The 24,245-nt window shown below is 46.8% G+C and overlaps 1 protein-coding gene across 1 annotated transcript; it reads right to left on the minus strand.

The window, feature by feature from the left end:
- Window positions 1-578: 578 nt before the first annotated feature.
- Window positions 579-24,033, minus strand: LOC131271864 (zinc finger CCCH domain-containing protein 13). The gene is made up of 8 exons (XM_058273422.1): window positions 23,989-24,033; window positions 12,016-12,175; window positions 4,955-5,016; window positions 3,884-4,860; window positions 3,389-3,815; window positions 3,147-3,304; window positions 1,187-2,523; window positions 579-1,111 (listed from the first exon to the last, which is right to left on the minus strand). The coding sequence occupies exons 1-8, from the start codon at window positions 24,031-24,033 to the stop codon at window positions 579-581; spliced, it is 3,699 nt and encodes a 1,232-aa protein (XP_058129405.1).
- Window positions 24,034-24,245: the final 212 nt, after the last annotated feature.

The following is a 24,245-nucleotide window of genomic DNA, read 5'->3' on the forward strand; positions in this document are numbered from 1 at the left end:
TTCGATCTTAAGTACACGAAGAACCGTGGATGGTTCTGCGCCATTACAACATACTGCTTGCTGCTTGTTGGATTGAGGTGAATACAAATAATTAAATGTATGTGCGCAGCAGCAGTTACAGAATCATTGTAAAACGTATGACATTTAAATAGTTACTAACAGCTAAAATATTCCACAGCGAAGCTTTCTGCAGCCCGCTGCGTGCATTTGGGAATGGTTGCATGGTGGTAATCATCATCATCATCATCGTCAGAAATTCTTCTTTGCGATCCAAATCGGTCCGTGCTGGTGGTTTTCATTTGTGGCCGAAAGTTAATCAGTTACCCGTCCGATGAGAGTTTGTATTCGTGTTTGTTTTTGTTTGTGATTTTGGACAGCATTTTTGGGATGGGTTATCTGTGTTTTGTGAGGTTTATCTTGTTTAACGCTAGGCTGTTTTGTGTTCTGCTGGATGACGTAATGAGTGTCAGAATAATCTGTGGTGTGGTGATAGTTTGCGGGTTTCGGCTGAAATGCAATCTTTACGCCAGCGATAAAGATTGATTAACCATTGGTTGCGACGGCTGCTCCGAGCTGCCCTACAGCTTCTGGTTGTGGACCGAGCTGTCCGCGCCCCAGAGGTCGTACCACGGACCGTACGCTTTCCCGTCCGAGGCGATCGATTTGGTGGATTTGCGCTTCTGCTGCTGACCGTTGTTCTGCACCTTCGCACTGATGCGCGACTCCTGCTCCGACTCGTACTTCGACTCCTGCGGTCCGTTGTTGCCCCCGTTGCCGTTCATCTTCGACCCCTTCGATCGGCGATCGCGCGTCATCATCTGTTGTTGCTGGTGCTGGTGTTGTTGTTGCTGCTGCTGTTGCTGTTGGTGCTGCTGGTGATGCCGAGGTTCGTCGTCCATCAGCTCGTCGTCAAGGGTCATCGATGCCATCATGGTGTCATCGTCGTCGTCATGATGGCCCATTCCACCCCCATTCCCACCGGAAGCACCGCCGCGGAATGTCGAAAACGCCATCTTGTCCTCAGGCATGCTTTTCTTCTCCGAGCGTCGATCTCCCGTCGACATCATGCGCATCATGCCATCGCCGTTCGACTTCCGATCCGGACGGCCTTCTTGCCTCTTACCGCCCGCCTCACCACCCCGTTGCCCTCCACGCATCATCATCATCTCACCGCCGCCATTTCCACCCGTCGCCACCAGATGATCGTCCACCACGATGCAGTCGTACGGATCGGAGCTGGACGAGTTGCGCTCGGTGTCGGTGCCGCTCGAGTAGTACTGCTTCAGGATCTCCTTGCGGCGCACCGTCTTCATCAGCATCATATCGTCCATCATGCCATCGTCGTCGTAGAAGCTCGTGTCCTGCATCATGATCGAGTCGCTCGGAATGATCGAGAAGTCGTCGAACGTCTGGTCCTGGTAGTACTTGTTCAGTGCGTCGTTGTTGCGGTTCCGGCTCGTCTCGCGATCCGTCGTCCGATACTTGCCATCCTTTCCCTGCTTCCCGCCTCCCGCCATCACCGGGGCCTCACCGTACAGCTCCTGGTCCTGATGGTGGTGCGAGTGGTGACGGTGTCCATGATCTCCGGCGTAACTGTGGCGATTGTTGACGTTGCCGTTGTTGTTGCCATCGTTTTTACCACCACCCTTCGATGGCTTGCGATCTCCGTCCCGGTCGCGCCCCGAGCGTCCACCACGGGCATCCTGTTCCGCATCCTGCCCCCCACGGCTGGACTTCTTCTGGTGCTGGTGGTGGAACTCCTGGTCGATCTTCGAGATGCGCTTGTCGATGTCCGACTTGGTGATCGGGAACTTTTCCTGCTCCGGCATCATGGCAATGCTGTGCGGTCGCTCGCGCATCGGCTCCCGCTGCTGATCCCGATCCCGATCACGTTCCCGATCGCGCGACTCCCGCGGATTGCTGCGCACCAGCGTGCTCGTGTTGCTGTCACTTTCCATCATCATACCGTTCGCCGAGGCGCCTCCATTGGAGCGCGCCCCATTCTCCTTGCGGCGCTCCTTCTGTTCCTTCTGCTGCTCCTCTTCCGCCTTCGCGGCGATCATCTCCTTCTGCTTCTGCTTCTCCAGCTGCTCCTTCTTGCGCATGTTGCGCTTCAGCGTCGCCTCCTTCTTCTCCATTTCGCGCTTTTCACGCCCGGTCGGAATGATGTCGTTGTGCTTCCACATCGCCATCCCCTCGAGGATGTGGTCTTCCGATTTCGAGAACTTCCAGAACGACTTCGTGCGCTTGATCTTCTGCGAGTCGCTCTGGTTCGGCTGACCCTCGGCCGTGCCACGGTTCCGCGAGCGATAGCCGTACTCGAGCGTACCGGAGTTGCTTTCGGCGATGTTACCGTAGCTGTTCGCCTGGCGCATCATCTGGGTCTGGTGGCGCGGACGGGGCGGCACGATCGTCCCGTAGATGTCGTCATCGTCATACCGGGGCGAGGGAACGCTGCTGTCCCGTCCATTCGAGCGTGTCATCGTCTGATCGTTCAGCAGGTTCTTCTCCGACCGGGCAGATCTAGTGTAGCGATCGGTGAGGGAAGTAGAGTTTTATCGACGGTTCATGTAGGCCTTAGTCATATCCCATGCGTTTTTTTTCCATCGCTCGTTAGTAACAAACCGTGCATTATCGGTAGATTTCTAATTAAATCCGTTAGACGCAATTTCTCCATGAGCCAGGTGAGTACAATCCTTAGCCGAAGACTCTATTGTGTTTTAGTTGAAGATGAACCGAGTGAGGTGAGGAAGCTACACTACAATAAATAATTCACTTATCCACCACTTATTCGCCTCACACCACTATTCACAGTTTTATGTACATTTTTTCGAGATGAAATATCGAAGCGTGTTTATAAAGAAGGTTAGAAAAGCACGATGAGTGGGTTAAGATGTATTTTCAAAAGGCACTAAAACAGTAGGTTGTAGAGCAAGAATTGTGAGGTTCTACTCAACATCACCAAAAGCCCACAAACTACCTATTCGCGAATTTTCCATTCACGCCCCAAGTTTACCGACCCCGCAAAGCCCCAAAAAAGGCGAATTAATGTTCAAATCAACTCGGTTAGCAGGCAAACTACAAGCAAACGAGATGCAAATTCCCCCGTAGGGGGGGAAGGCAAACAAGCGACAAAGCAAACGCACCTGATTGGCACTCGGTTGACCGGTTCCTCGTCGGAGTACAGGTCCGCTTCCGGCTGGGGCTGCGGCTCGTTGGAGAATCCACTGTCGTTGCTACTGTGTAGCGAGGCACTGGCCATTCCGTTGCGGGACGCCTTCGGTTTCTGGTTGCCGCTCGATGGCTGTTTGTAGAAACGAAATCGATTTGACACATCATTATGAAGGGTTTTTTTTTAGTTTTTCGTGCCAACGTGCTGATGACGTACCGGCTTGCTGAAATTCATCGTAGCCGAGCCCGATTTGCGTTTGTCCGCCATCGGGGGCGCCCCGGAAGAGGAGAAGCTGTTCGACTGCGGTACACCACCGCCGGATGCGGATGGACCGCCACCATCGTGACGCTGCTTGCCCCCGTTGTAGCTGTTCGGGACGACGGGCGTCGGCACGGGGGCTGGCAACTGCGGTGGTGGACCGGGCTTGGGCGGCTTCTCGCCGCGCGACAACCGGCGGAACTGTTTCGACTGCCGGTACTGGATGGTGTCGCCGAACATGCGCGTCGGCGAGGCGTCCTCTCCGCCGTGATACGAACCGGTCATCTTGGACAGACTGTCGTCGACCAGCGTGCTCTCGAGCGAGGTGTCCGGCGTGTGTTCGATCTCGATGTCGCTCGGTGGTGCCTTCACCCACTCGCTGATGCTAAAAAGAAGCAACAGGTTTACGTCTCGTTAATAAACGTTCCTCACGAAAGGAGTCCTCAGTCTTACCTCTCCTTGTCGTCCCGCTCGGTCTCGGTGTATGCGATCGGGAACCAGCCGAACTTTTGCGTGCGCAAGTTCTCACCGAACTGCCAACCCTTCGCCCGATCGCCCACCAGCGCAATCCGATCGCCCTCGAGGAAGCTGAGCTGGTTCTCACCCGACGACAGGTACGCGTACAGCGCCTTCACCGTCGGCCGCTCCCAGTGTGAAATGTCCGGCTTGCCGTTGCTCATGCCCCCGATCATGCTGGCCGCATCGTGGCCTCGCCCTCCCACCATCATCATCATCGTCGTGTGGTGTCCGTGATGGTGTCCAACGCCACCACCACCACCACCCAGTCCCATCGTTCCGTTGTTGTTCAGATTAAACTCCGACTTGGCCCGCGGCATCTGGAGCGTGCTGTTCGCGACGTCCCCGAGCGAGCGCATATCCAGACAGGACGCATCGATCGAGCGGGTCTTGCGCAGCTGGGACGCGATCGACTCCCGATCCTCGTCGTCCTCGTCGTCGACGTCGCGCAGCGCCTGCTTGGCCGAGAACATGTTCTCCACGTTCGGGGGCAGGAATTCGCGCGTCGCCGCCACGTCGTTCCAGTTGTCCAGCGACTTCTCGATGATCACGTGCCCGGAGTGATGGTACGCCATCCAGTGCTTGGCCAGCGAGCACTGGCGCTCCAGCACGAACCCGTACCGCCGGCGCTCCTGCGTCATGGCGTTCTTCAGGCTCTGCTCGCAGAACTGGTCCAGCTTGTGCTTCTCCTCCTCGAACGCCTGGATGCTCTTGATTTCCTTCTCCGCCTCCTTGGGCGTGTTCTTTGAGTTCTTCTTGCGGTACTTCTTCATCGTGGCGGCCGCCTTGCTGTAGCTGTCCGAGCGCATCTTGTGCTGCTGGAGGAACTTCTTCTGCTCGAACTGCACCACCTTGGTGTCCTTTTCGAGGTTCGTTTCCAGCGGCACCAGCAGATCGACGTAAAATGCCTTCAGCTGCAGAAAGAAAATAGCAAACACGAAAATATGTTAGGTTAAAGTAATCCAACCCCCGCGGGGAGCATCTAGCGTTTTTCCAGCGAGAACTTACGATATTCATGTGCTGGTCCTGGATCTCTTTATACACGCCGACAATGTTCATCAAGGCGGAACCTGCAATCAGCAAAGAGAAAGGCACACACCGCGAACACATCCAAAGTGGATGAGGTATGGCGGTGGGTGAAAGGTTTAGTAACGATTCACGTTCTACTCGTCGAAGTCGACTGTCTTGGGGGCGTGGGGTTGTGTGGGGGTGGGTGCGGGTAAAATTAAATGGAAGGTTAGCCACTGCCACCGGCGTGTTCAGGCAGCCACCGTTGGTCCATTAATTGTACATTGCAAGCGGCAAGGAATGTTGATTTATGGCAATAGGAGGGATTGGCCTAGAGAAGGTGCCAGTTTCTACGCGATAAGTGTATGTGTGCCTTACTTGCTAGAATGCTACACGTACACCGTTCTTGTTACAAATCGAAGCTTCCGGGATTGGGGAATGAAAAGTAGTTGAATCAATTCCAAATGGAAGGGAAAAGTTGTCAAATAATGAACCTGTTCACTGCACCGAACTTTGAAGTGTTATGTCAAAAACAACAATAGTTCGTTCCGATGTTTATCAGGATGTTCTGATTGTAAAAGGCAACATTGTTTCAATTCAATTTATGCAGAAAAAATATTACATCGTGGACTATATTTTTTATTCAAATACAAAGAGGCAAAAGAAAACAAAAAACAACGTTGGTGCATGAATGCTCCACTGTTTGTTTTCGTTGCAATTTATGCCCGCAGCGCTCATCCCCTTCGGAATCAATTCATTTCAATTTCCCATAGATGCCAACGACATTTTTTTTTTGTGAGCGTGTGTGTGGATATGAGCGCCTGTTTTCCATGAAATATCAATTTTCCCTCGTGCATCCTGCTACCGGCCATCGACAACAAGTGCCGAAGGGGTTTGCTGATATCCGTCGGCTTGTGCGCCTCCACAGTCCTGTTTGTCTGATGGCACGCACTTGTGGACAGAATAAATAAAATTAATGACTCCGCTCGAGGGGGGAAAAAACCGGACCGAGCCTTTGCGCAAAGCCTGCCAACGGATGCGAGGCGGAAGAAAAATGCACATCAAACCGTATGGAAATGTGCACAAAAAGTACAAGTAAATATACAACAAATTTTCACCATAATTACTGGTTTTTGATGGAAGGGGAGGTTTTTTCACTTTTCGTTCCCAAAGGGGAGTGTATCAAAGGACCATTTCGTGGTTTTTTGCAATGAAAAATAACGAACTATAGTGGATGGTAAAACTAAATGATAAAAATTAATTATACTTCAAAGAGCACATGGAACAAAACTCATAAATCAGTTCAGAGAAACGGTTGGTTTTTAATTATCCATAACGTTCCATAGGAATTTTAATAAATAGCACGTGGGAACCTTTAGAAATATGTTCGAACTGAAACTAAAAATATAGCCATTGGAATGTCTCTTCATCAAAAACAAAATGATTAAAATTTTCCATACAGTTTGGAAAAAGATACTAATGTAACAAAAGTTTCGCTTGCTCAAGTTCAAACAACCATCAAACCTTTGTCAACTCGGGGGAAAAATCAACCACCCTATCAGATAACACCCCACACCATAGAGGGTAAACACCGGTTATCCTTATCCGTGTCCCGTTGGGTCGAATGCCTAACGAATTTTAAAAGACAGACGTCCCCTATTGGTGGCCGGCTTTTGTCCGTCTGATGGAAAGAAATAGTGCTGTAAGAAGATGGGAGGGCATAGATCCGAAGAATGTGTGTCGAAGAGCATTCAATTTGTGTTACGGCAAAACGTGCCGACGATACGGAAAAAGGATCCGAAAACGATAGACCGTAATTTGACGATAACGAGCTCCATAGGGGGATGCTTTTATCGATTATTTTACGAGCGTATGATAACGATTGGAGCCACTTTAAGGTGCCTAGCTTTTACCCCAAAAGTGTTTCCCGCTTTTCCTTAAACTGCTATGATTATTTTAAAAAAATGCAGAACCTTGCAAAAGCAAAATATTTAACCAAGATATGAACTTATTTTCGAACACACTATTTTTAAAGTTAAACTGCACCAAAACTGTGAAAAATATTCTACACTCCATAGAACTTGGAGTACACTCCACTGAAGCATGATGCATATTAATGCACTCGAACTGCAGCATCCCGTTTTTGCACGAGTGCACGAACCGCCAAGTGGTTGTTTATTAAATGACCAACAAAAAACTTTCGTTGGTTTAATAATAAAAAGGGAACCGAGGAAAGAGTATATTGGCCGCCATTCATGCATATTTTTTGTCGTTAAATTCTGCCCTCCACGGAGGGTCCACATCCCGATGGACACGCTCGCTCCCGGGAGATCGGAATCATAAACGAAAGCGGAGCGTCACATAGTGTAGGTTCGTTCGCACGTTCGGGAAATGAATACGAAATTTTCCACCGCCCGTTGGGTCGCGGGCATGTCGTCATTCCCCCCGCTGAAGTTGAAGCACGTACGCTGGGGAATTCGAAAGCTTTGCGCCTGTCGTGGCAAACAAAAATACACCGAGCGAACGAAAAAACGCATTCGTTCGAGTGCAGTCGCAGCGGAGATCCTCGGTTTCTCAGCGCCACCAGCAGAATGCGTGGTTTGCATTTTTATATGCACGCGTGGATGCAACATCTACAAAAAAAAAACACGGACACCGAATACCAACACGGGGAATGCCAGGTTGCGCTTTCGATCGTTCCGATTTGCATTCGATTCACTGGCGATGGCCGTACGAAGGCATGCAATCTCGGCAGGTTTCGGAAGCGACCCGTCGAATGTGTCCCGTCCGTTCCTTATCAAATGCAACCGCTGCCAATCACCCACTCTAACCGGGGGCGACAATTTTCCCGACCCGGTCGCGATTGGGGCCGATCGATTGCAAACGTGGTTTGAAAAACCTCACCCCACTGTCTGCGGATGCATCTGCCGTTGCTGCAACCGGCCGGTCTTCGGCAAGGATGGTAAAATAAAATAAAAACACAAATGAGCTGCAAACAGACCGGCAGCATGTTGACTGCCTTTATGCAATTTGCAATTTTATCAGCATAACACACCGAGTCCCGGGTGAGGACGGATGCGTCAATACATAGCAAGCAAGAAAAAAAGGTTTATGGAAAACACCGACCGGCGGTGCATGGAGTTAAGTTGCAGTCCGGCGAGAAACCACTTTCGCTATCGGTGGCAGCCGGAAAACCTCCGCGGTTCGGCGTGGCATTTATTTACCGATCCGATGGTGGTAAGGCTAGTTAGTTCATCCATCGTGTGCCATCGTCTCGCGAATGACGCGAAGTCCATCGTTGACAGTAATTGGACACTGATTGGTGCAACATCGTCACCGAACGTCAAACGACGGTATGCAGCCAACTCCGGAACCAACTCCGGCGGGAAATGTCATCATGCAGTGCGAAAGTCGCCGGCATGGTCGCACCGATTAGCATCAAATAGCTTGCAAATCATGAAACGGAATCGAGCCTTTATGTTTGGTGATATTGGAAAGTGAGAAAAACGACCGAGGATGGAAGCGATAAAACATTAGAAGACGCACTCATCGGATTTTAGGATTAGTGCCTCAGTTGAATCCAATCGGATTTCCCAATTCCGCGATCTTAAGGTTCCAAAAATGATCCAGAATCATGGTTCGCTTGGGATCCAGATTTGAAATAAGGATTTGAACCATTATTAGGATCAAAATGTAAAGTTGGAATTAAATTTCTTCAGGGTCTCGTGAGATTTGCACCAACCGGGATTAGGATCTCAGAATCAATCCCAAGTCAGATCCGGTTCGGCCGGATCGAGCTTCAGCTGGGATCAGGTTTTCCCATCATCCATATCTACCACCGTTTTGACTCTGAATACCGATTACAGTCTTTTTTATTTTAGCCGTTAACCTCTGAGATCAAATTACATTGCAGATGGTTATCATGTCATTTGCTGAAAGAAAAATATATAGAAAGCCTCTACTCTCCATTTCTTCTGGAAATCCGGAAACGCCGTAGGCTTACGCCATCGAACGAGCAAGAAAGCCCATAAAAGCCATGGTGCTAATACCGAAGACAAACACACCGAACGGCGATGGTTATCGGATAAACATGCTGCTGTGTTTATTCCATCTCCATCCGGTCTTTTCTGGCCAACTCGCTACTCGTTTCGCGTTCCCGGTTTGTCCGAGGGTTCACCGGGTTTCACCTTGTGAACCGAATGACAAACTACAAATTACACTTTCAATCTCACGCGAGCGGCGAGAGGAAGAGTGCGTTCACTTTCAATCTCGGCAGCGTCATATTGCGGCTTTCGGGAGGAAGTGCATCATTCACGCGATGTGATAAGAGGAAAATAAGGCATCACCGGTCGCGGCACGGTGAGATAATCGGCGATAGGACGCCGGGTGGTGGTTGATGCAGATGCAGTTAATTGATGGAATCATAAGTGGTGTCAATGACGGGTGACGCTGGTACCGGAAAGGATACCTCTGGCTGGGATGGTACACACCTGGGGTATGGTTTTCCCTTCATGCAATTAATTAATGGAGGACTTCGAAGGGCGTCGGGGGGCCGTCAGTGCCGTGCAACGCGTATGCACAACGCGTTGTATGCGATGGTAATGATATCAATTAGGGTAATAACCATCATCCAGCCCAGTGGAGCAGGATGGAGCCTCCTTCGGGGGGTAAAGTTGTGTGCAAAAAGCAATTCATCTGCATCTGGGATATTATAATGCTATTTACTTTAGCTGTCAACAAATGCTATGTTCAACGGAGGTATGTTCCTAATAAGTTTCTGTTGATGAAAATAATTGTTTGGAATAGACTGTGCTACAGTTACTAAGGAAATACTAAATAAATCTTGCTAACAAAGTTGCAGAATTTTTTTTTAACTTTTATGCAGCAAAGGATTTCTCAAAGCTCAAACCGACGTAAAATTGTATCTACGGCCCTTTACACACCAATTCAACTATTTGCAGCTAATGTTCCTCGAGCTAATTTTAAATCGGCTAGACCTATCCGTTTGCAAACGATAAAATCTTCAATAGGCCACCCCCTTCCAAAAGCGTGTGAATGCATAAAATTTCTTCTGAGTATCGTACGTTCGAAGTCACTTAACTCAGGCGTCGATCGCTCGAGGAAACGAAACATGAACATGAGTACGCCCGAGCGGAAGGTGCTTGCTGCATGCATTCATTTGCACTCCATTTTTCTTCCACTTATCGTAGTGTCGAATCGCTACCGGTACCGAAGTCAACCGGGACCATAGACTTATGGCTACGGCCGGTGCAAACTCCCAATGCCAGCAGCCGGCAGCGTATGGAGACGGTGAATTTTCATTGAATTTTCCACATCATCGGCAGCAGCATACGGGGCGGGAAAGGTAAATTGAATGCATAAAGAAAAACCCTAGGAACAGGCCCTAACACTCGGCTGAACTCATCAGGTGGAGCACCAACACAAAGAGGAAAGAAATGATCTAAAAAAAATGAAGAAAACAAGCATTTTCCGCACCGAAAACGAAGGTAAAGCCAAACGAATCTTTCGGATGTTGATTTTTCATTTTCGATGCAAGACATCACAGGCATAGGAATGGATAAAAGATAGCTGGCGGCTGACGATAGGTTTTCCCATCCGCTCAAGCCTTCGGCTTCAGGACGTGGTCGAAAAGGACCGAGAGAGCCTTGTTGCACGCCGGCGGGTGAAAATTCGGGAAACGAATCTCGTTTTTCCAACAGACGACTCCAATGCAATCCACATTGACTCCATTAGAGCAGATCTCGAGTTTTGCTACCAATTCCACATTGGCACTCGTGGATAAATCCGACTGATAAAATTATACGCCAGCCCCATAGGCGCTGATGGTTTATTTTTTGTTCGCTTGATGATTAATTTAATTCTCGTCTGCCGTACGATTCGGGCACAATATGGAAGTCTGATGAGGACCGAAAGCAAGGTAGGGGAAAAACGCACACATGACTCTTGATGCCATCGCCGCAGCGCAATCTAATTGGAGGGTAATTTCATTCAACAAACCAATGGCGGAAAAAAGTTAGCATTCATCACCATAAAATAGTAGATAGAATTGGATGGAAATCCCTGATTTAAATTTAAAGTCAACCATAAAATGTTCTTTGTATTGGATATTTTTCCAAAGGAATCAATTGCAAGCAGTTTATCAGCCGCCATAGCAATCCTTCTTCGCTTTACTAACTGACATATATTTTCATTGCGATCGATTGACTCCTGTTGAGCATAAACGGAGCGCTTTCCATTCCACACGTCAAGAGCCTTGAGTGCCTTTCGTTGTCACGCTTGCGGGCGTCCTTGATGTTCCTTTCAACTCTTTTTCGTTCTGTTTCTTTTCCTTCCTATAGTTTATCAAGTTTATTTTTCTCGTAGCGAATTCCGATTTAAGCTAATGGGAAACGCCGGTCTTGTGATTTGCGACTATCGATTGCTTTGACTGTACCTCATCTATTTTCCGAAGACGAGAAAGAGATCCTCCAGGCAATGGCTCCGACTAAGCACCGGAAACTGGATCCCGGTGGCAAATGCATAATGTTTGCCATCCCACAACGACGGAGCGATAAAACCTCTAAGTGAGGCAGGTGACCACATGGAAGGGAGATGAAAATGATGCTAACCTTCCCCGGTAACCTGTTCGGCGATCGTCAACCGTGCAGCTGCAAACATGCACCGTTCACGATCGAAGGACGCCCCAATGAAACCAGTATTTTAAACCTTCCGAACGCGTGAAACCAGATTTTAAAGGTTACCTCTAAAGTCCAGGCTATCATCGACGGTCAAGAGTGGCAAAGCTGTGGCCGGCTAGTATCGTCGCATAATAAAGATCAAGTAATGGGCCGCTAAGTGTTTTCCTTTGAGCGGGCATCGATCGATTCGCATTTGCATTCGCACCGTGAAGCGTTGCGCACAAAAAGAAGAGTAATTGTTTTACGTTAAATGCTCATTGAACCAGAGGAGACATGATACGGGGAGTTGGTTGAGATGGTGAAATATGTACCGTGGGATGAACTTCCAGCCAGTTTTATTCTCCTTGTTTTTGTTTTGCTTACCAATATCGATGGTTCCACCCTGCTGTGCGTTGACGGCAATCTTGGCAAGCGCCTCATTGAAGAGGTTCGACGCGGCGGATGCTCCATGTAGCGCCTTCAGATACGCCTTACCGGCACTGATCAACTGTCGTGCTCCGGGGTTGAACTTATCCAGTATGTTCTGTGAAAGAGACGGAAAAGAGACGGGGTGGAAATTCAAATATCGTTTCTCCTCATTGACACACCGAAGCGATGCTGCGAACAATTAGTGACGAAAAAGGAAATCACTTGACAAAAATAATAAGATGCCGCATTGGGGCAGGGAAGCAACGTAAATAAACATGATTATTGGTGTAGCGACGTGCGGCAGCAAATGAACGCCGGTTGGGAAATCACGTCTAGCGGATGCTGTTAAGCAATCTCCTTCAACCAGCTTTGAAGAAGTCAACGGCGAACAAATTTAAACCCCCTCGAAGAACATCTTAATGGCGGGGTGCATGAGTGTTGCAAGTGCGACTTGGCTCCACGAGAGCATCATGATGGGCTACAATGTTCCACCAACACTACGGTAACGAGCGGCAACGACCAGTACACTGCGTGTAATGAGCATTTCAGCAAATGATTGTCGACCAGCATCACCCGCCAGCTGCAGTTCCAACTAAAGCCCTCTGTCACGAAGACTCATCCACATCGGCGCGAGCTCACGTTCTCGTGCGAGGATGCGACCGATGGCACAATTCCTGGCGTCGGCGGCCATTAAAAAAAAAAAAAAACGACCGTGTAGGTAAACAGGCAAAATAACAACGCAAATTCGAAACGTGCACCCGCCGTCGAATGCAATTACCATCGACATAAATATCGATACTAATGGGCGTCATCGGTTGCCCTCGGGAGGTCAACAACGGAAAGTTCTCGATCGATCGCCGGATAGATGGCTGAGTTAACGTCTTGCGGGATATTATTTTAAAATTCAAACCGTGACATGAAATATGACTGCATCGAGAAGTGATCAAACGTCAGTGAATGACGAGATTCACGTGTTTCTATTAGTAAACACATCACAAAAGTATCATCTTCAGGAAGGCTTTTTAGTTTAACAATTTCCTACCAATTCCATATCAGAAATAATTTCATTATTTTACAAACACTGTTATTATTCAAACAAAAATTCAATAAGGCAAGAAGACTCACTTAAAATTGCAAAAAGCAATAATAATATGCAAATTATGGCATAGAAATTGATACATGCTATCACCTCGAGTAGATCAAGTTTATTATTGTTTATGGGTTTAAGTCTCAGTCAAAGAAAAAAACAACAATCCAGAATCAATCTAGCCTTCATGAAAATCCTCCAGTTAGCCTCACTGAGCCCAAAGACAATTTCCCTGGCTTGCCTGTTCGGTGAACCTCACATGTTAACATCGCATCAGCAACATCCATCAGTCAACGTGGAAGCGCCAACACAATCCCACCGTCCGACTACACGCTCGGAAGCATCAACAATTTATGGAAATTGTCATAATGCACGATTTCTCGATCAATCAAACGCGCCGGGTCCGGCACCGATGAACCGTATCCGGATCGTGCCGTTCTCTACCGGGTTTCCTATTCCGGCGTTCACGACCTTTTCGGTTCGCTGCCACCAACGGGCGCCCACTTCTTGGCGTAACGAATTTTCCCCATTTCGGCATGCAAAGTAGTATGTGCAGACTTGAAGACGCCAATTGAACCGGCGAAACGAATATGAGGAGCTCGTGGATGCATTCGGTGGGAATGGCGAACGGGAAGGCTTCGCACGACGCGAGCAAGCTTCCGGGTTTTCCTAGTGGAGGAGCGGAAAAGATGCGCTGACAATTTTCCCTCTGATGAGTGTCGATGGTGAAGATAGATTAGATTTGAACTGCATCCATGTAACATCGTGGAAGGACGGTCATTTTTTTACTATTGGATTGGAAAATAAATGTACTACTTCTCTAAATTTGTATGTACTTGTGACTAAGCTTGTAAAAGGAGAGACTTTGCGTGGACTGCATGGCATGTTGGCCTAGGACAATAAAAATATTCACAACTCAAAATTGAATCACTGTGAGATAACCTAACAAAATTTATAGCTTTTTAATTTGGAATTGATAATCACTTAAGCTATTTAAAATATTTTGAAACTCCTCGTTTTCATCGTCGTATTCTTTTTTTAATTTTTTCGCTCACCATAATTCGCAAATTCTCCGTTTAACATTAGAATCAACTTGTCCATTAACGTAACCCAAACTTGCTTATGATAATGCCAAGAGAGCATCGAGAACGTAACGGTCGGATAACAATTTCCCATTTTCACTCGCTTCAAGCAACTTTTAATGAGATAACTTTCGTAATGCAATTTTCAAACCTGTCGAACCTTTCGAACCCTTACCGAACCCGGCACTGAAAACTGAAAAGTGGCAAATAAACCCACAAAAAACGACAGAGAGAGAGATAGAGGAAAAAAACTGATAAAAATGCACGCAAAATTTGTTAAAGGGTAGGAAGGAGGAAAAATATGAACGACAGAAAAGCATCCCCGGGTCCGTCAATACTTTCTTCCTCACTCAGGCCAGTCAAGTGCTGCCGAGTAACTTTCCCATTTGAAGGGCGTAGGAGTGTCCCATCCAGTTCGGCGTTCTCGTCGACGCGCCAACGAAAACAACACAAACCCCTTTTCCTTGGAAGTTCGCCAAGGGATGGGGCTGGAAAGTAATCCGATTGTGTTTCCCTGCAAACGGTCCCCTCGGGCTGTTGGAAAGGCGCGTGTGGATGGTGTTTGCTTATTTTGCTGTCCTCATTTTTCACAAACATCCCGAAGGGTTTGCATGCAAAGCGACTCCAATGTGCAAATCGATGGGAAGGATAACGGGGAACAAGAAAATGGTATCCAATGCCAATAATGCCGCCGTGTTCGGTGGGGGGTTTCGAAATCGAACACGGAAAGGATACAAAAAGGACTGAGGCAACACGAGGCTGCTGAAAATGCTACCGGATGTGAAAACTCAAGCCCGATTTGGCGACGGCTGAGCCCGAAAGTTTATCCGACAAAAACGGGGTGAACCTTTTCAAGAAGTCTGCGCCAAACATACAACGGGCAAAAAAATAGTAATAAAATCATATCCTCTTTCCGCGAACGAGAAACAGAACTGCCATCAATACCGTCGTAAGGTCTGATAATGCTTATTTATCGAAGAGATGATAAGAGGATGATGGTTTTGCAGGGACTTAAAATAATGCCGAGCATTTGAGAGCATCCTTGCGTTAATTGGATGATCACAGAGTAGGAAGGGTTTCGCAACAAGTTTCTCCCATTATTGTAATTAGTGTTGTAGGAAAGTTTCGGCTCATTCATGAGTTCATTTGGACGTTCGGAAAGATCGATTCATTTTCATAATTTTTACGGTAATAGGGTGAAGTTTAATGATAATATATCTCAAGTATTGAAATAATCAGGGGTATTTGAAATGAATATAATTTCAAAATCAAACATAGAGCTATTAGAAGCGTTATCTTTAACTAAGAAAATATAAAATCACAACCTTTCGTTAACTCTTTCGTTACAAAATTTTCGCAAAACATGAACAAAGGTAACCACAACAGCACTACGGCAATACGTTGCTATATGTAAAACAATATTTAAATGAGATTTAGAAAATTGCCTCGGTGCCGTTGTGTATTCCCGCAGCAAATCAACCGTCAGGATGGATGGAGGTCTCCTTACGAAAAAAGGGTCCATGCAATTATTATGCTCGTTCAACCTTCCACTGTGCCAGTTGCGTCTCGTATGTTCTGGTGACACTTTTGGTGTCCACAAAATAAATGTTTATACATATGGAGATTTGCTCAACCCGTTCAAAAACCCCGTTGATGGATGACTGCAAGGATTCGCAAGGCCTGCCCGGCGATGTCAGTCCCATGAGGTTAGTTTTTGCCAAACACAAGTGCTTCCCTATTCTGGACAAACATGGTTTGTCTCTACCCAAAAGGTTTCACGGACGGCTTTTTTGTCCCATCCCAGGTGATAAGCGATCGGAAGCCATTGAAGTGAAAAACAACCACCGGAGGAAACCACTGTGGGTGGGTAGGGAAATAAAGGGGCTTTATTTTTGCAACAAATTATACTTTAAAAACCTGTCGGTCTTCACCGGGCACTCGGTGATGTTCGTCCGATGTGAATCCCACGAGGGACGGGACTAAAACAAACGTAACTCTAATAGCATTACGTTACTGCCGTGGTTGGGCAGGAGAAGTCCTAATTCTTGGGCTATTGAACAGGGTAGAAGGAAGGTAAAGGTAACAAATCGATCAACGCGAAGGTCGAACCCACACACATCAATAAACATCCATGCTTGGCTTTAAAAGAATTGTCTATATTGTGCAACATTGCACGTGTATGCCAGAAATAGAACAAGAGTTTGTTAGAACATAGGAATAAGGTATCTTTGATTACGTAACAGCTTTTTTTAATTACATATCCAGAAGGATTCCAGAATTTAAGGTTTGCGAAAATAATTTTCCCTTGGAAGGGACTTTATAATCATTAATCTTAGATCATTAATTAAACAATTCTGAAGGAGAGATTAATAGCTTACACACATACGGTAGAGTATTACTAGGACAAAAACCTAACCTTCCTCTTCAGTTGATAAACCACCATGAGGGGCAGGGATAATTGAATTTCATGAACCACTTCTTTTGCTCTTCCAAAAAATACCAACCAACCAGTGAATGAATCTGTAGCAATAACCATTTCCCCCCTCACCCCTGAACCGACACTTAATTAATGTGGAAAATTCTCATCCATTTTCTGCCGTCACAGCAGTCTGCCAGGAAATCTCGGAAAGTTAGTGATATCGGAAGCGACGTATGGGAGCCAATGCCGGTTACATTTTCACTTCACGTTACGTACGAAAAAATACGGTGCATGTAAGTGAAAACTCATTGTGTTTTCCACCTTTTTTTTCTGGGTGTGGTATGCGTATGTTGGAAGAAATGTGTGTTGGTGGCTCATGTTGGATAAATGTCTAACCTCACACTGAACCCGACAATCATCCCGGCCCGACACTTTCCGAGCTTTAGTCACCGAAAGTGTTTAAACGCGGTTCCAAATGGTACCGAGAGTGTGAGGTCTGGGAAACCCTTACCCCCTTAGGTCTGGGAAACGAGGGCTCCACATCCACGCCATTTATCCCCACACTCACAGATTGTGTGCAATGTGAATGACCGGCCGACATTTCCGGTAGCCACAGCAGACGAATGAAGACCATTTAATCCTCTTCGCACTGGGGTGGGGGAGGGGATTACTGTCGTGACGCCGTGCCGGTGGGTTGGTGTGCGAAAAGGTGTCAGGTGTTGCACCGAAAAAGGTGGGAACGAAGGAGGGAAATGATCCTCCCCTCTCCCACGCAAGAACCATAAATCCCGGCCAAAGGAACACATGCTGGGCGGGAATGGTCGAAAAAAAAATTTCCGCACCGGAATTAGACCGGAACGGAATGATGGGGCGGAAAAATTCACCACACCTTTGCCAAGGTAGCGAGGCTCCGAGGCTAAACCTGCCGGTGTCCTTTTTTTTCGTGGTCAGTCCAGCGATTGAACCTTCGCTGGCGAGAGAGATGGAAAAAAGGCATACGGGAGAAATAAAATCGAATAAGTTCAACCGACCGACCATAATGCAGGCAGGATCCTAAGGTACGAATTTTCCCCACCGTTGGGGCTCGGGCTCGGGGTTTTTCCACACGGTTTTGTTTTTCACGACACGGCGGGCAGCTGTGCCCTTCGGATTGTGAGCATTGTTGGGGATTGAAAGCGGATTACCCGTCGGTTGGCCATCGCTGTTCGAAGTGTCGTTGTGGGAGGTTTCGTTTTTCTTTTTTCCTGGAGATTAGTTTTTTCTTAGTGTGAGCTTAATCGTGCAGCACGTGATTTTGTGATAGTTGGTCTCGCTTAAAGGATTGGAAGGTAGGTTTCATTTTATTATTTCGTTCAGTGCACTATCAGATATAAAAATGTAATTCTAGTAATTTTTGAAAATAATAATTTAGATAATTGAAAATTTTCCAGTGATTTGTTTCGCGAAAAGAAAACTATTTCCAATTTGTTTCCCATCGTAAATAACCAATATCGATTACCTCAATGCCCGTGAAAATAGCGAGAAATAAACAACCGACAACTATTTGCGATCGGAAAGCGACAACAAATGAGCTGGTGTCGGTTGGAAAATTGTTTTCGCGCATCTCAGCCCTTCCTCACCTTCCACCTCTCCCGGTCCCTTCGAGCTAACGAACAGCACAAACGCGAACAAAATGGAAACCAATTTTAAGTGGACTATTTTTCCTTTCGATCGAGCGTGTGGTAAATTTCCTTTCGCTTGTTTGTTTCCAGGCCCGGGCGCGGCTTATCGGGCCTTCGAACGGTTTGGTTGCGCTTTGCCAATGTTGCAACGACAGCACGAAAAACTTGTCGCGGATCTACAGCATCTCGGTGGTGTGCGGCCCCGAGGAAAAGTGGGAGTGCAATTTTTCTTTCGATTCAATTTAGAAAAGAAAACCCGGTGTGCAATACAACAGCAATAACTTGGGAAAGGGTTTGCAGGGTGGAAGGGTGTGACAAAATATTGGCCAAAGTTTTGCCCCAGCTGTGGGTTGGAGTGGTGGTTTGTGGTTTTCTCATTTCCTTGAGAGATTATGGTACTTTTCGATCCAAGACTGTTGAGTGAAAGATGATGATAAAAGATATTGATTTTTCGTGCTTCAAGGGTAATCCCTTTGAATTCTACAAAAATGTACCGGTTGAGATTGAGTAGTGAATGACTTTTAACATGCAATACATTAGTTAAATGTTTCATTGCTTTATATTGATAAGGTTCATACTTCCCCACACGTGACGTGATTTTTTTGTCGTTGTATGTGCTTTTTTAATTACACATTTTTTGTGTAATATTCAACTGATAAAAAAAAAATCCCACTTTGTTCTATCTTTTTTTATCCGATAACACTAAAAAAACTTTCCAGATTTATTCACCTAATATGTACAACGCTAAGGGAAACCAAGAAAGTCTTGAAGACTTTTGTCGTAGACAAACCTATTTCGACCGGCGAAGTTTGTATGCTTGTCAATTTTATTGTCTATTTTGTCTGCCATTGTGGCATTGACTGCTCGGTGCTCGGGGGCACTTTTCGTGGAGTCTCAAGGGCAGACCAAACCGAGCTGTCTTGGAATAGTTGCACTCGGCGCAGTATACAGAAGGAAACCAAACGGAATCCTGGGACTAGGGGGAAATCGTGTAAAGTTTCCGTTTGGCCCGTCTGTTCTTTCCGGCGTGTTCGAAGCCAGCTGTGACGTTCATGGGGAGTTTACTTCTTGCAGCCATCTTGCCGCACACCGACAGTAAATAGGATTTTTCCTTCCGGGCTCATGTTGTGTCGTGTTTTGTGCAACACGCCGAGAAAGGGAAAAACAGGGGTAGTAGCGACTTTATGTATAGTTTAGTTTAGCAACACGCTTGGTTGACGTTGGGTTGTTTTCCAACGTTTTTTGGGGCTCCTGAACCTCTTAGTAAAACCAACAGTGGCAAGGAAAATACGGTTTGGTGTCGTCGTTTCGACAGCTCGGTGTCAAATCGATATCCACGACCGGAAGTTGTAAAACATTCTCGGGAAACACCGCACGTTCCTCCAGAAAGTAGGGGACACTATCCGATCGCAACACATGGGTCGGGTCGAAAAACAATCAACCGTAGTACGTGGCAGGATTTCGCTCGTCGGGCATGGCGACACTTTACACCTGATTCAATTGTGAACCAACGGGAACATGCTTTCCAGTCGTTCCAGCGTTTCCTTCCAGAACTTCCTTTCGTGTGTTTTCTTAATTCATTTACGACGAGTTTTCTTTTCACACATGTGCCAGAACGGCGGTTCATTCGGCGAGGAAAATAAATGTATTCACCCTTACCATCATCATGCAAATAAATAACACTACACAGGGAAAATCATTCCCAATTTCCCCCCCGATATCGGGGCGAACTTTGCCATGGAAACATCTTGCCTGAAGTATGCTTGTTCCTCATCGTGTCACACAATTGAGCCATCGTACCGTGACATCCACGAACACATGCACACATCCACACACACACACGAAGAAAGGCGGGGGTCGTTTGTGCATGAATAGAACCTTATTCATAACTCAATTCACCGTTTGCGCTAGGAAAACTTTCCTTGCCGTTCAACCGGCGCCACCCCAAGTGGTGGGAGGGGGGTGGAGTGTTGGAAAGTCGGAAAACTTCGGAGTCGACATAAGCAGACGGTGGCATCCGCGCGCTCGCATAGCTGGAAATGCGAGGACGGGTTGAGACGTCGCGAGCCAGAGATGAGAAGTTGATTGGCGTGTACCACCTTCCACCATGTCGGGAGTGTGCGAATCGATACTGCCAGATGCAGCCATGATTTATCTTCAAGTAGGTGGGAAGGCATTTTTGTGACAGGATATTTTTGTGACAAGAAGCTAGCTAGCTTGAAGAAATGCTTGCGGTAAATGCGAGATCATCAGACATATTTACTAAGCAATTGGTTTTGGTTGATGAGTTGCCTTCAGGTAATTTCATCAAAACAAGTTCAACTCCTCATAAGTATATTGTTTTATAAATAAAATTAAACTGAATATAATTCACAAAACATTCCATATGCCAAATCCACACAAAATCTAGGTCAAACTAAAAACATCACCAGCCCCCGGAAAAAAAGAACCCAAAAACTCCTCGCGTCAGCATAATCTCCAATGCTGCGGGATGCATAATCGTCCCAGACGGACAATTTATGTCATCCAAAGGGGAACCTTTTTTCGTTCTACGTCTTAATCCGCCCCATATTAACGTGGTACAATAAAACGAGGCAATGGCAAAATGTCGGACTGAACGAAAAAAAAACCCAAGCGTGTCTTGCAATATCCTTCCTTCCAAATTATAACCTCCAGCAGAGTGACACACTTCCACTTGCCGTAAGTTGGCGAGGCAAATGATTTCAAAACGGAAGCCTCCAAAATCATGACCACACGCTGTTCGCTAGGCGCCTTTAGTGTTCCGAGCAGGGGACACAAGCTGTTGGACGATTGCCAAGATTTAAGCCAGCGTCAGATTGCAATGATGCAGCGTCTTGGAGCAACAATTTGGCGAGATAAGAGAATTTGCCCTCCTCGTGGAGCTGTTCAGTTTAATGTGCTTTGGTAGTACGCTACCTGAGGCGCGTGTCGTAGGTCCTTTGCATTTAAGTGATTCAGTGAAATTCCAGAGAAAATATACAAGAAAACGGAACCGTCTTCTCTTACGATTACTACAAACGCGGATTCATTCAGCAAAAGGCAACCGTGAAACATGAAACGAGCGCAAATCGAATCATGTCAAGATCAGTTTATGTTCAGCATATTTAAAGCGGGTCACGCGATGTTTCAGGTATCGCAAACCGAACGACGACTGTTTTGTGGACAAACGAGAGGTCGGACCGCCGGACAGGATAACGAAACGGACCGCTCGTTTATCTACGGTATTTTCCGCCATGAATAAGATTTTTTTCGCTCAAGTATCCCGTCCGTCCCTTCGTTCCTTCAGGAAACGGGCGGAGTCACTTGGGTCGGAAAAGGCCGGTATCCTGCTTTCGTGTCACTGCTACTACATACCGCGTATGATAATACCGGAGATAAAGATGATGATAATGGTAATCATGACTATGCTGAATTTCATTTTGCTTAATCTAGCAGAAAACAGGAGCGGCGAAGTGGAAAGCGAAAACATCCTTCGTATGCCACTTCTCCTGCTGGTACCGGGATAAAAAACAGATCAGAAGAAGACGGTGTCGTAAGAATGCTGGTTTACGTTTAAGAGGATCCTTTAAGTTGATGAACCTTAATTTCGGGAACGAGAGGTGGCCAACGGGAGACGGAGATGAAGATTTATTCCATTAACCGTCGGTTTGCTTTGAACATGGCGTCGGTAAATGTTTTTTCTAATGTTATGATAGTAATTAGTATTCTGGCAGTGCTTGGATTTGTTTTTCTCTTGTTCTTAGGACGTAATTTATGTCTACACTTAAGGCACTTGTGAACCAAGTAATTTCTACGTTATAGAGCGAAGAAACCAATTCATGATGTTAAAATTATATATTGGAGAACTTTACTGCAAAACTTGATTTAAATTACAAACTCATTTTTCATTACAATGTAAACTTTAATTGCATATCCAGGACCACTCTTCTGGTTCACGAATTACCAGATATGACACGCATTCCCGTACTCCATCCAAACTCATCACAAATTCCTTCTGTTCCGTCCAGTCGGTTTTCATAAGCCCATGTTAAGCCCGTGTAACCACACTCTGCAGTCGGAAGCGTTATCGGACACACACACACCAAATTGTGCTACACATTGACGACGTCACCTAAACCAAACTCCTTCCCTCTTCCGAGAGAATTACAACGCACTCGCCGGTCCGACGGTCCCGCCGCTCAAAACAAATGGCCCAGCGTTTGCAACACCAGTTACAACAAATCGGACACAATTCATCAGACCGGAAATAACGGAGTCCGTAGAGGCGACGGCAGATGCCACCACCGAACTGCAACGTAGTTAAGTGCATTCCCGTGTGCAACGCATCGTGAAAACGAGTTGATATCTAACCGGAAACCGGCACTGAGGGCCTCCGTCCGTTGGCAAACAAACCAGGCAACCAAGGTCCTTGGATGGTAACGTGCGCTCGGAACTGTTTAGACCTGATGTCACAAGGTTTCAGTCGTTCGGTCAAGCGAACCACTCATCCCGAAAGGATAGAAGGTGGTTTAAATCTGGTTAAATGTCGAAAATCAAAGCTAACGTGCTCCGTGCCGAAGACCAGATTTGCCCAGTAGAACGGGCTGTTGCACTGGTGTCAGTGCTGTCGATAAGACTGCTACGTTAGCTTTGTACTCTTCTGCCGCTGGCATAGACTGTCGGACCCTACACGTTGTCCTACTTGTTGGTCTTACTTCAACTGAACAGGTCTCTCGCTTTTTCTATTTCCTTCTAGTGCCTTAAAATGGTTCACGAGTCCGCATCATAAATATTTACGCTCCACCGAGAGAGGTACACCTACAGGCCACACCTGTGGATACCTGGTACAGGCCGGGTCAGGTCCTTCTGACCGTTCTCCGTTAGTAACGCCGCGCAAACCTCTTTTCTCTTTCCGTCCGTCCAGCCAGCTTAGAAAATCACACAGTAATACTACCAACCGACCAGGGTTGATCTACTTTAACCCACATTCCAACCACACCACGTCGATGGCTCGAACGATTCGTCCGAGACTACAGACTAACGCCACCCGTTTGTTTTTTTATTTCTTTTTGCACCAGCATGTGCCGTTCTGCCAAAGGCTCGGCGTGGTGTGGATGAAAACTGGTTCAGGCTGGTTTTTCCTCTCCCTTTTCTCGCATGCCGACAGTAACCATTTGTAACCACAATCTAGTGAGATACAATCTGGCCGCTGCGACGAAGCCTAGCCCCTTATTGGGGGAGGATGGAATGCAGGAAGAATGAAGAACTGACGCTGGAATCTCGTGACGTCAGTCGCACGTCCTTCGTGCTTCTAATTGTTTCAAATGGCTCTATCGCGATGTGGAGATAGTGGATAAGTCGGACGATTCTAAGAACTAGGTTTGGAACAACCTAGCAAGTTTGGAACTGATTCAGCATTAAATATTGAACTATTTACGATATCATTAGCCTCTTGTTTAGTTGATCTTGGTTGGATTGCGATATAAAAGACTTTAAAGTTCTGTACAAGCCATAGAGCAGAAGTCCAGAAGTAGATCATGTCTGCTACAAGCCTTGTTAACGAGAGTACTGGCAGCTCGAAAACCAGTTAGTATTTGATAACAAACGAGAAACCAAACTTCACCACTTAAACCGAAAGCAAAATCTCATTTCCTTCGCCGCTCGAAGCTGCTTACTCACCTTATAGATCCCATCGACCAGTTTGATGATTTCCTCGGTTTCCATGTTGAAGCCGCTGTTGTCGTTTAGCCGGGAGAAGTTTTTGATCGCTGCTTGTGTAACCTGCCGGCACCACCAGTACCCCTTCCCTCTCCTCTCGCCGTCACCGCGCGATACTTGTCGATGTGAAAATTCCCGACCCTTGCGGTCACCGGTCTAATGTTGTCGTGTAGCCGCAGTCGAAAGCAGAGCGGAGAGTTTCGCCGCGAACGGATGCA

Source organism: Anopheles coustani, chromosome 3 (genome assembly GCF_943734705.1).
Source record: "Anopheles coustani chromosome 3, idAnoCousDA_361_x.2, whole genome shotgun sequence".
In the NCBI taxonomy this organism is placed as follows: Eukaryota; Metazoa; Arthropoda; class Insecta; order Diptera; family Culicidae; genus Anopheles; species Anopheles coustani.

Excerpts from the sequence above, each read along its gene's own strand:
- LOC131271864 (XM_058273422.1), bottom strand. The coding sequence starts at position 24,033 with ATGGAAACCGAGGAAATCATCAAACTGGTCGATGGGATCTATAAG. Across the intron at positions 5,017-12,015 it reads GGGTGGAACCATCGATATTG|GTTCCGCCTTGATGAACATT; the intron begins GTAAGCAAAACA and ends TGCTGATTGCAG. Across the intron at positions 1,112-1,186 it reads CGATCATCTGGTGGCGACGG|AAGGCCGTCCGGATCGGAAG; the intron begins GTGGAAATGGCG and ends GTAAGAGGCAAG.